Below are 12,949 nucleotides of genomic sequence, written 5' to 3'. Positions count from 1 at the left end.
AGTTCAGTGAACAAACACATGCGTGGTATTTGCAAGATCCTAGGTTAAATCCCTAACATCACCAAAGCCAAAAAATCCTAACAAGTTCAAACAGCACTTAGCACCCCAGACATTAATCAAATAAAATAGAATAAGCATATTTTTTCCTAATTTAGAAGACTAGAAGGCCTTAAATACAATCTGTCCGAAGTTAACTAAACAAATGTTATTCTGCTATTTTACTGTCTAATGAACGTATATAGAGTTAAGGAGAAAGGCCCTTATTCTGTTAGAAACACCTCTCAACAGGAAAAAAGGTATAATGCTTGGATTTCCTTTAAAATATTTAATTTCATATTCATTAAGAATTGATTTCAACTATGAGAGACAAATAAAATTGCCAAATGCGCTGATTTGCTAAAAGGGGTATTGACTATATTAGAGTTCACTAAAGTATCCCAACTATAGTAATATGTTTACAATTGTCCTGAGTCATGTTTAGGGTGTGACTTGCTACCTTATCCTCAAATAAAGGCAGCAGCAACTAAAACAGATGTTGCTTTAAAATGACATGATGAGCAGACACCATTATCTGACTACTCCATCTGACAGGCCCTGGGACCATTATGTGCAACACAGCTTTAAATGAAAATAGGAAGGAATATGGCGCCTGCTCTCCAAAGTTTCCACTTTGTCACTATCCAAACTGCCTTAGTGAAAAATATATTTTGAAAATACAGAAAATAAAATGAGCTTTCTTGTCAGCATGTAATGCATTCAATTCGAACTCAAAACTATTTTTCTAAAGATCTGACCAAATTAATATTTTATACAGGGGCAGTTCAATTTTGCAAGCACACAGGCCACAGTTGAAATGTTTATGGAGTATAATAGGCCAAGAATAAGAGGTATAGGGCTGGAGAGATGGCTTAGCGGTTAAATGCTTGCCTGTGAAGCCTAAGGACCCCAGTTCGAGGCTTGGTTCCCCAGGTCCCACGTTAGCCAGATGCACAAGGGGGCGCATGCGTCTGGAGTTCGTTTACAGTGGCTGGAAGCCCTGGGGCGCCCATTCTCTCTCTCTCCCTCTGTCTTTCTCTCTGTGTCTGTCGCTCTCAAATAAATAAATTAAAATTTAAAAAAAAAAAAGAAGAAGAGGTATAGTAAACACAGTACATACTTTTTTCCCAGTTCCTCAGCCAAAACTGGTCCATTTTCAGAGTGACCCCCTTGAATGTCTGCATTAGAAAATTTTCCATTATGATCCAATCTCACCTGTTGAACAACAACAACAAAAAATTACTCACCTGTATTCTTAATCTTTTTTTAAGTTTATTTGAAAGCGACAGAGAGAGAAAGAGGCAGAGAGAGAGAGACACAGAGAGAATGAACGCGCCAGGGTCTCCAGCCATTGCAAACAAACTCCAGATGCGTGTGCCCCCTTGTGCATCTGGTTTAAATGGGTCCTGGGGAATCGAGCCTCGAACCGGGGTCCTTAGGCTTCACAGGCAAGCGCTTAACCACTAAACCATCTCTCCAGCCCCGCCTGTATTCTTTTATTCACAGTATTAGTGATCAGTTTTAAACGTTTATTGTCTTCAACTGGGAAGAAATAAAAAATCAGGAAGACCAAGAACAAAAGTGGGGCACAGCAAGATCTTTGTCCCTAAGCTCTCACACATCAGCCTAAAAGAAAAAAAAATTCTATTGATCCTCTCAGCATTTTTTTTAATTTCCTTTTCTAAATATTTCAAAACAATTTATTTAAACAATCACCCTGTCCCAGCTTTGAGCATCCCAGCTTGGCTGTTCAGTTAACAGCATGGCCTGTGACAAGTTACTTATCTCCCTCAGTTTCTACATACGCAAAATGAAGCTAATGTGTTACCTATGTCTGAGAACTCATAGTGATGGCATGCGACACAATACATCAAAATATACACAGCAACCACTACATATGAGAAGGACTATTAATTATTACTACTATCTTTCTGTGTCGATATTAAAAATGTGTAACTTCCATGATGGCACATGCCTTTTATCGCAGCACTTGGAAGGCCAAGGTTGGAGGATCACTGTGAGTTTGAGGCCAGCCTGAGACTACATAGTGAATTCCATCCAGATCAGCATGGGCCGGAGCAAGATCCTACCTCAAGAAGGGGGAAAAAAATGTATGATTGTGGCATTATTTGTCCCCTAAGAACAGACACCTCAACTGTTTCTTAACATTTCATTGGCAGTACCCAGTTGTGAATAGTGACCATGGCTGAATAAGCCATATAGTCAAACTGTACACAGTTAATTTGTGCAATGGCCAATATTTATAATAGACAGCACATTCCATGCAGCCCTGCTATAAACAACCTCCTACTTTATTCAAGTATCAGAACCATACTCCATAGGTTATTTCATTTCTCACTAGTTACAACATGACACTATTTCCCTCTCTTTGAAAGTTTTGCAACAAATAGGATTTTTTTGTTGGTTTTGGTTTTTAAGGATTTTTATGAAGATGTATTTTATCAAGATTAACCTGAGCTAGGCATGGTGGCTGGCATATGCATTTCAGCCCAGCACTGGGGAGGCAGAAGTGAGAGTTCAAGGCCACCCTGAAACTATAAACCCAGGTCAGCCTAGGTTAGAGCAATACCCTACCTCCAAATACAAACAACAAAGTTTAAACTACATCTTACACACAAGTCAATTTTGAGTTATTTCAGCTGCTTAAGATTTCAATTAAAAAATAAATATGGGCTGGAGAGATGGCTTAGCAGTTAAGGCGCTTGCCTGCAAAGCCAAAGGATCCTGGTTCAATTCTCCAGGACCCACGTAAGCCAGATGCACAAGGGGAGGCAAGCATGTGGAGTTTGTTTGCAGTGGCTGGAGGCCCTGGCATGCCCATTCTCTCTCTCTGCCTCTTTCTCTCTCTCTCTCTCAAATAAATAAATATATATTAAAAAAATAAAAATAAGTAAGACCATCATAATAGTAGGAAAAGATGATGACATCAAAATAAGAGAGACTGACTGAGAGGGGGAAGGAGTATAATGGAGAGTGCAGTTTCAAATGGGAAAGTGGGGGGGGGGATGACCATGGGTTATTATATATAATTATGAAAGCTGTCAATAAAAAATAAAAAATAATAAATTTAAATCTGCTAAAAACAGATAATGAAATTATATCCAAATAAGATAGCCAAAGATCTCAATAGACTGCAAATAAATAAAACCTGCTTTACTATTTGCCTTAATAGCCATCTAACTTGCCAAGACAATTATCACCTCAGAAGGACTAAGCCTGACTGAAAATAACACATAATTTCAAATAATAAAGCAATCTCTATAAGGATTCCTAAGAGGACACTTCTTCGCCCTCATTTACTCGTTTTGTTCTTTTGATTTCTTGCAACCAGTACTGAAAAAGCTTGTACAGCTGAGGTCTATCTACAACTGGAGCACATTTAAATTTTTTTTAATTTACTATTTGAGAGAGAGAATGGACCTGCCAGGGCCTCTACCCATGCAAATGAACTCCAGAAACTTGCCCCCCTTGAACTTCTGGCTTATGTGGGTCATGAGGAATCAAACCTAGGTCCTTTGGCTTTTCAAGCAAGTGCCTTAACAGCTAAGCCACCTCTCCAGCCCTGGAGCATGTTTCTTAAACCTCCATCAAGAAGCATCAACATAGCTGGGTGTGGTGGCACACTTCTTTAATCCCAGCACTGGGGACACAGAGGTAGGAGGATCACCATGAGTTCCAGACCAACATAAGACTACATAGTAAATTCCAGGTCAGCCTAGGATAGAGCCACGGCCTACCTCGAAAAACCAAAAAAATAAAGAAGCATCAACATGAGTCATTTCTCTACTTACTCATCTTTCCAATACCCCACAATTGGAACAATGTTTGTAAAAGCTCTTAAGGTAAAGTCTGCCATTTGATTCCATAGATAAAATCTTGGTCAATCAGACACTTTTCATGTAAAACAATCTGTCATAAAGTAAATAAGTGTTCCTCCCACAGCCAGGAGTAAAAATACACGATAGAGATGCTGCTCAGTGGCAGAGTACTGCTGAATAAGACTCTGGGTCTCAAGCCCAACCATCATAAAACAAAACACAGAATGGTAAACACAAAATATTTGAGAGAATGGGGATGTAGCTCAGTTGGCAGAAAGTTTGCCTTGCATGCATAAAGCCTTGGGTCTGATCCCAAGCACCATGAAAAATAGGTCATGGTGAATGGACACTGTTGAATAAAGCAAAGAGGGGACTTCCGGTTAAGATGGCGGCGTAGGTACCACGCCAAAACAGCCTGGGGGGGGAAAGACCAAAATAAACTCAGCAAAATACACACTTTTACTAAAAAGTGAGGTGTATAGGAAGTTGAGGCGGCAGCGGAGAAGTGGAAGAGTTATAGAGCATCCAGAGCCTGCACAGCCGGGAACAGCGGCTCCGGGGCGGCTCAGCTACCCGCCGCAACCGCGGAGCGGCAGAAAACCGCCGGTCTCTCGACTCGAGCCGCAGGACAAGCCAGGTGCGGGATTTTCCCCTCACACCGCGCTCTCCGCAACTCGGGAAACGTGAGGGGAGAGTGGCAGCGAGCAACGGAGGGAGGAGCAGACCGCGAGGTAAAAGCACACGATACAACCAGAACAGCCGCGGCTCCCTCCCCTCCCCTGCCGCCTGAACCCAGCTCCAGCGAACACAGCAGCAGCCCGGGACCCGGCCACGCCAACTTGGGCTGACGGCGGGACCCAAGCAGAAGCAGAATTTGGCAGCAACTTCAGCGGCTCCAGCACCGGTACCAGTGGCCCCAGCAGCAGCGGACCCAGGACAGCAGCGGCTTCGGGGTGAGCAGCAGCGGTGGACACGACAACGGCAGCTTCAGCAGTGGTGGGGGCTCCGGCGGAGGCACCTACAACAGCTGCAGAGGCGGCAGCGGCTCAGTTTGCCCCGTAGGAAAAGCAAGTGCCCAGCTCCAGAAATCAGAACAGCAGCCCGACGACCCAGGCAGCAACTTGACTGAGACCACAATCACCCAAGGTAACTGGGATTGCACCAGGGAAGGGTCTCACCTGGTCACAAGCTGACTTGGATATCTCAACAGACCAGAAATCTAAACCTCTTTGTTGATAGAGGATCTGGTCATTATAATAACTACTCTTGCATACATACTCGGGGCTGTTGTTGATGGAATGGGTACAGTGTTTAGCTAAATTTTAGAATCTACCAGTATATTATTCCACTCAGCCTGCTTGAATACTCCTATAGCAGGGAAACTCAACCCCTAAGAACATCTTTGTAGATACTCTGAGAGTCTTAAGAGCCACACCTAATACCTTAAGGTCCTACCCTGAAAATATTTTACACCAAATCAATTGATACAGCTAAGAATACACAGCTAGCTAGAAAATCCAAGCATTAACTTAATCCAAGATGCAAAAATATATACATTATAACACAAGAAACACTAAAAAGCAAGACGATATAAATCCACCTAAAAGTATTAATGCATCAGAAATGTCCTCCAGTGAGAAAGAGTTAGAGGAAATGCCTGAGAAAGAGTTCAAAAGAATAATTATAAATATGTTCAAAGAGGTCAAAGAACACATGAATACAACCAAAGAAGAAATCAAAGAGGAAATCAAAGAGGAAATCAAAGGAATCAAAGAAGAGGCAGGACACCAATTTAATGAAATAAAGAAGGCAATACAAGACATAAATAGAGAAATAGAAATAATAAAGAAAAACCAGTCAGAATTATTAGCAATGAAGAACACAGTTAATGAAATAAAAAACTCTGTAGAAAATCTCACCAGTAGGATGGATGAGGGAGAGGACAGAATATCTAAGCTAGAAGATCAGGTGGCAGACCTAATGCAGTCCAACAAAGAGAAAGACAAACTTATAGAAAAGTACGAGTGGGAATTTCAAGATATTCGGGACACTATGAAAAGATCCAATATAAGAATTCAGGGCATAGTAGAAGGAGAAGAATTCCACTCCAGAGGCATAGTAGGCATCTTCAACAAAATCATAGAGGAAAATTTTCCCCAAATTGGGAAAGAGGTGCCAATACAGATACAGGAAGCCTTTAGAACCCCAGCCAGACAAAACCCAGAAAGAAACTCTCCTCGCCACATTATACTCAAACTTCCAAACACACAAACCAAAGAAAAAATATTGAAAGCAGTTAGAGAGAAAAATCAAGTTACCTACAAAAGCAAGCCCATCAGGATTACAGCAGATTATTCAACACAAACTTTTAAAGCCAGAAGGGCCTGGAGTGATATATTCCAAGTTCTGAAAGATAACAACTGTCAACCAAGGTTACTTTATCCTGCAAAGTTATCCATCCAAATAGATGGAGAAATAAAGACATTCCATGACAAAAGCAGGTTAAAGGAATATCTGAAGACAAAACCAGCTCTACAGAAAATACTTGATAGAATCCTCCATGCTGAACAAAAGGAAAAGCACACATATAAGGAACCTAGAAAAAACCAGCCATACTCAAATACCAGTTAACAGAAGAGAGCACAGGTAGAACAAGTAACACACACACACACACACAAATGGCAAACATAAATACACACCTTTCAATAATATCTCTTAATATCAACGGTCTCAATGCCCCAACGAAAAGACATAGATTTGCAGACTGGGTTAAAAAGCAGGATCCTACAATTTGTTGTCTTCAAGAAACTCACCTTTCTACAAAGGATAGACATTATCTTAGGGTGAAAGGTTGGAAGACGGTGTTTCAAGCAAATGGGCCTAGAAAACAAGCAGGGGTTGCTATCCTAATATCAGACAGGGTGGACTTTAGTCCGAAGTTAGTCAAAAAAGATAAGGAAGGTCACTTTATATTGATTAAGGGCACACTCCAACAGGAGGACATTACAATCCTAAACATATATGCACCTAACATGGGGGCTCCCAAATTCGCCAAACAAGCAAAGAGGCAACCTACAGAATGGAAAAAAATCTTTGCCAGCTATACATATGATAGAGGATTAATATCTAGGATATACAAAGAACTCAAAAAAATTAAATAATAAATCAAAAACCCAATTAAAAATGGGATATGGCCCAAAACATTACAGGCCATTGCCGAGACCTTTAGTTTCCCACCAGGAAGAGATAGTTAAGACCCTATTGCTGAAGACTCCACATACTTGGGCTGTAAGGCCACTGAAAAATCCCGATGGAACTGAGATGATAATCGCCTCCATGTAGACCAGATGACAGTTAAAAGAAGCCATTCTGCATGCAATTCAATAGGAGAAAGAGAAATCACCAGTGAAGATACTCAACAGTGGACACTGCAAGCTTTATATTGGCCAGCCAAGACAAATGAGCCAACAGGTGCAATAGTGGCACATGTGTCATGGTGGAAACCAACTGCCCTCTAATTGGACTGCAGGCCCGCTCCATTTGGGGGGGGGGGCACGTCCCTGATACTGAAAACTTAAAACAGAGGTAGTCATGGGCCCTGGGGGTGTAATGTCTGCTGCTGTCTGGCTAAATGTGTATATACAATGCTCATCAAACTGGTCAATAAACACTTCTCTTAATGTTTATACCTATATATTAATGCTACTCCACTTTTGGTTGAGAACCTTCTCTTTTCAGATGGCAATGACCCTGGGATAACTCAGAAGGCATCATAGTGCTGGAAAGAAGTGACAGGAGTGCTTAGCACTGCAATATCTCTACCACACCTCCCAAGGCTCAGGATCCACTGTGGAAGAGGTGGCAAAAGAATGTAAGTGCTAAAGGAAGGGTAGAACTCCATGATCCTCCAGACACAAAATGGCCTGGATATCCAGGACCTCACAGTGCCTGACATTACCTACACAAGACAATCATAACACAAGGAAAAGATCATGACATCAAAATAAAAGAGACTAATTTGAGAGGAAGAGGGGATATGATGGAGAATGGAGTTTCAAAGGAGAAAGGGGGGGGGGAGGACATTACCATGGGATATTGTTTATAATCATGGAAATTGTTAATAATAATAATAAAAAAATCCTAAACCAGGTGTGGTGGCACATGCCTTTAATCCCTGCACTCTGGGGGCAGAGGTAGGAGGATCGCCATGAGTTCGAGGCCACCCTGACACTACATAATGAATTCTAGGCCAGCCTGGGCCAGAGACCCTACCTTGAAAAACAAAAACAAAAACAAACTTAAAAAAAATGGGCTATAGAACTAAATAGAGAGTTCTCAAAAGAAGAAATATAGATGGCATATAAAAGCATCTAAAGAACTGTTCTACATCGCTAATCAGGGAAATGCAGATTAAAACTATGTTGAGATTCCATCTCACTCCTGTCAGATTGGCTACCATCATGAAAACAAATGACCACAAATGCTGGCGAGGATGTGGAAAAAAAGGAACCCTTCTACACTGTTGGTGGAAATGCAATCTGGTCCAGCCACTATGTAAATCCGTGTGGAAGTTCCTAATGCTGCTAAAAATAGATTGACCGCATGACCCAGCTACAGCACTCCTAGGCATATATCCTAAGGACTCATCTCATGACCTTAGAAATATTTGCTCAACCTTGTTTACTGCCGCTCAATTCATAATTGCTGGGAAATGGAACCAGCCTAGATGAGTGGGTAATGAAGATATGGCACATTTATACAATGGAGTTCTGAAATTTGCAGGAGAATGGACGGATGGACCTGGAAAGGATTATACTAAGTGAGGTAACCCAGGCCCAGAAAGCCAAGCGCCACATGTTCTCTCTCATATGTGGATCCGGGCTAAGGATAACTGGACTTCTGTGTGAGAAGGAAGAAAACTCAGTAGCAGAGGTCAGTAAGCTAGAAAAGAGATAGAAAGGGAAGAGAAAGGAAGGGAGGAGGGTACTTAATAGGTTGGTATTGTATGTATGTAAGGATAAGAATAGATTAATGGGAGTAAAAAGACCCAAGTCATGAGGTCAAGGGAATAGATTGAGTAAAGGAAAGGAGGGAGGGCTAATCAAAATCTAAGAGGATATAAACAAATCATATGGAAACCTACCTTTTTGGACAATGGAACACTCAAGAGCCATAGATTGTTACTAGAAAATTTTCAGTGCCAGGGATGGGATACTGTCCAATAAGTTGTTAGCCAGGGAGGTCTCTGATGCCCCCAAAGCATTACAAGCCATTGCTGAGGCCTTGGTTTCCCACCAGGAATAGATGGTTAAGACCCTATTGCTGAAGACCCCACATACTTGGGCTCCAAGGCCACTGAGAAATCCTGCTGAAACTGAGCCGATTACCTCCTCCATGTAGACCAGCTAAATGAAGCCATTCATTATGCATGCAGTTCAATGGGAGAGAGAAAAATCTCCAGTGAAGATACACAGCATTGAACACTGCAAGCCTTATATTTGGCTAGCCAGGCCAAATGAGCCAATGGGTACAAGAGTGGCATGTCTGTCATGGTGGAAACCAACTGCCCTTTAATAGGACTGGAGGCCCGCTCCATGGGAGGGAATACATCCCTGATACTGAAAACTTAAAACGGGTAGTCATGAGCTCTAGTAGTGTAACGTGTGCTGCTGTCTGGCTAAATGTATATACTATACTCATCAAACTGCCCAATAAGCACTTCTCTTAATGTTCATACCCAAATATTAATGCTACTCTCACTTTTGGTAGAGAATCTTTTCAAATGGCAGTGACCTTGGGATGACTCAGAAGGCATCATGGTGCTGGAAAGAAGTGACAGGAGTGCTCAGCACTGAAATATCTCTATCTCACCTTCCAAGGCTCAGGGGTCCACTGCGGAAGAGGTGGCAGAAAGAATGTAAGTGCTAAAGGAAGGGTAGGACTCCTTATAATGTGCTCCCCCAGACACAAAATGGCCTGGATATCCATGACCTCACAATGCCTGACACTACCTACACAAAACCATCATAATAGGAGAAAAAGATGATGACATCAAAGTAAAAGAGAGACTGACTGAGATGGAGAGGGGATATGATGGAGAATGGACTTTCAAAGGGAAAAGGGGGGTGGATTACCATAGTATATTGTTTACAATCATGGAGTTGTTAATAAAAAAAAAAAAGAAAGAATCAATGAAAACAAAAGGGAGGCATGGTGGTGCACACCTGCAACCCAATCACTCAGGAGGTGAGGACAGGAGGATCTAGAGTTCAAAGCAAGCCTCTGCTACACAACAACCTCAAATACAACCTGAGTCCAGGTCCTGTCTCAAAAAAAGCAAAAAATAAAAACAAACAAAAAAAAAAAACAGTGGAAAAAAATTAAATGTCAATAGCCAGTTTAGTCTATAGCAGGCAACAGATTTAGTTTTCTATAAAATAGAAGAGGGTGACCGGGCATGGTGGCGCCCACTTTTAATCCCAGCACTCAGGAAGCAGAGGTAGGAGGGGTCACAGTAAATTTGAGGCCACCCTGAGACTACATAGTAAATTCCAGATCAGCCTGGGCAAGAGCGAGACCCTACATAGAGGAGGGGAGGGGAGGGGAGGGGAGGGGAGGGGAGGGGAGGGGAGGGGAGGGGAGGGGAGGGGAGGGGAGGGGAGGGGAGGGGAGGGGAGGGGAGGGGAGGGGAGGGGAGGGGAGGGGAGGGGAGGGGAGGGGAGGGGAGGGGAGGGGAGGGGAGGGGAGGGGAGGGGAGGGGAGGGGAGGGGAGGGGAGGGGAGGGGAGGGGAGGGGAGGGGAGGGGAGGGGAGGGGAGGGGAGGGGAGAGGAGAGGAGAGGAGAGGAGAGGAGAGGAGAAGAGAAGAGAAGAGAAGAGAAGAGAAGAGAAGAGAAGAGAAGAGAAGAGAAGAGAAAAAAGAAAAAACATAAAGGCATCAAGAGAAATGGATGAGTTGTTAAAAAGGTACTTTCTAAATGTAAGAGGCAAAGGCATAGTAGGACTCCTTACAATGCACTCCTCTAAACATAAAATGGCCTGGCCTGGCCTGGACATCTGTGACCGAGCAGTGCCTGGCACTACCTACACAAGAGCAGCACAATAGGAGGAAAAGGTGATGACATAAACATAAAAGAGACTCATGTAGAGGGGGAAGGGAATTATCACGGTTTAGTGTCAATAATTATGGAAGTTGTCAACAATAATAAAAAAGAGGAGTGCCATTTAAGATGGTGTAGGAACCACACCAAAGCAGCTTAGGGGAGAAAAAGCCAAAAAACAGCAGCAAAATACACTCTTCTACTAAAACGTGAGATGTATAAGAAATTACTAACTGCAGCAGAGAAGTAGGAGAGATCCAGAGCATCCACAGCCCACGTAGGCAGGCAGAAGCAGCTCCAGCTGCAGCGGCACCAAGTCCATGGGGTCACAGCTGCCAAGCTAGGCTTGAGCTGCAGGAAAAGCCAGGTGAGGGGATTTTCCACTCTCACACTGGAGCTCTTTGCAAACTCAAGAAATGTGAAGGAAGAACGGCAGCGAACAATGGAGGAGCAGATTATGAGGTAGAGGATCACGTGGACCAGCTGGAGAACTAGAGCCACCATCCACAGCCTCCCCTCCCCCACCACCAGCGCAAACACCAGAGACCAGGGGAAGGGAGCTCACAGCACCCAGGACAGCGATCCAACAGCCCAGCCAGCCTACTTGAACCCACAGTGCACCAAAGGGGTACCCAAGCAGGAGTGCAGCATAACTGAGACCAAAATCATCCCAAAAGGTAACAGGGATTACACCAGGTCAGTACCAGCCAAATAAGCCTGGTATATAGGCCTAAACCGTTAGTGCTAATTGCACCTTCCATATCAGGATAAATTATATGTTAAATCTGATGGATGGTCAGATTTGCCATTCTTTATTTTATTTTTTTTAATTTGAGAGTGACAAACAGGAAGAGAAAGAGAGCGAGAGAGAGAGCGAGAGAGAGAGAGAGAGCGAGAGAGAGAGCGAGAGAGAGAGAATGGGCGCGCCAGGGCCTCCAGCCACTGCAAACGAACTCCAGACATGTGTGTCCCCTTGTGCATCTGGCTAACATGGGTCCTGGAGAATCGAGCCTTGAACCGGGATCCTTAGGCTTCATAGGCAAGCGCCTAACCGCTGAGCTATCTCTCCAGCCCAAGATTTGCCATTCTCAAACAAGTTATATTTTGGGCTTGTTATTTGTTGCTACTTGATTTGTAGTGGCTTTGTTTCCTCTTCTGTTGTACATTAGGGAAGGGTCTCACTTGGTTACAAGCTGACTTGGAACCCTCAGCAGACCAGAAATCTTAACCTCTTTGTTGACAGGATTAAGGGTGTGGAGTACCACACACCCTAAGGGACAGTGACCTTGTTAGAGGATCTGGTTGTCATAATACCTACTCTTCCATAAATACTCTGTGCTGTTTTTCATTGAATGTGTACATTATTTAGTTAACTTTTAGAATCTGCCTGTATTTTGTTCCACTCAGCCTTCTTGAATACTCTCATAGCAGGCAAACCCAACACCTAGGGTCACTTTTGTATATACTCTGAGAGTCTTGAGAGCAACATCTAGCACCTTAAGCTCCTACCCTAAGGTATGTAACATCAGATCGATTGATATATCTAATAGTGCAGCTAACTCAGAAGGCATCATGGTGCTGGAAATAAGTGACAGGAGTGCTCAGTACTGAAATATTTCTATTACATCTTCCAAGGGTCAGGGTCTATTGCGGAAAAGGTGGCGGAAAGAATGTTAAGAGCCAAAGGACTCCTTACAACCTGCTCCCCCCAGACATAAGATAGCCTTGATATCCATGACCTCACAGTGCCTGACACTACTTACACAAGACCATCCTAATAGGAGGAAAAGATCATGACATCAAAATAAAAGAGACACTGATTGAGAGGGGGATGGGATATGATGGAGAGTGGAGTTTCAAAGGGGAAGGTGGGGGGAGGGAGGGCATTACCATGGGATGTTTTGATAATCATAGAAGTTAATTTTTTTTAAAAAGGTACTTTCTTCCAAAGTCTGCCAGCCTAAGTTTGATTCCTC

The 12,949-nt window shown here is 43.1% G+C and overlaps 1 protein-coding gene across 1 annotated transcript in view; it reads right to left on the bottom strand.

Moving 5' to 3' along the window:
• Positions 1 to 12,949, bottom strand: part of Otud4 (OTU deubiquitinase 4) — a 65,687-nt gene that overhangs the window by 18,241 nt on the left and 34,497 nt on the right. Inside the window, exon 11 of the mRNA XM_045130756.1 lies at positions 1,157 to 1,251. Coding sequence (XP_044986691.1) covers positions 1,157 to 1,251 — 95 coding nt within the window. The remainder of the gene's footprint in view (positions 1 to 1,156; positions 1,252 to 12,949) is intronic.

Source organism: Jaculus jaculus, chromosome 12 (assembly GCF_020740685.1).
Source record: "Jaculus jaculus isolate mJacJac1 chromosome 12, mJacJac1.mat.Y.cur, whole genome shotgun sequence".
In the NCBI taxonomy this organism is placed as follows: Eukaryota; Metazoa; Chordata; class Mammalia; order Rodentia; family Dipodidae; genus Jaculus; species Jaculus jaculus.
Note: the sequence above shows the minus strand (reverse complement) of the source record. Positions and strands in the feature narration are given on the sequence as shown.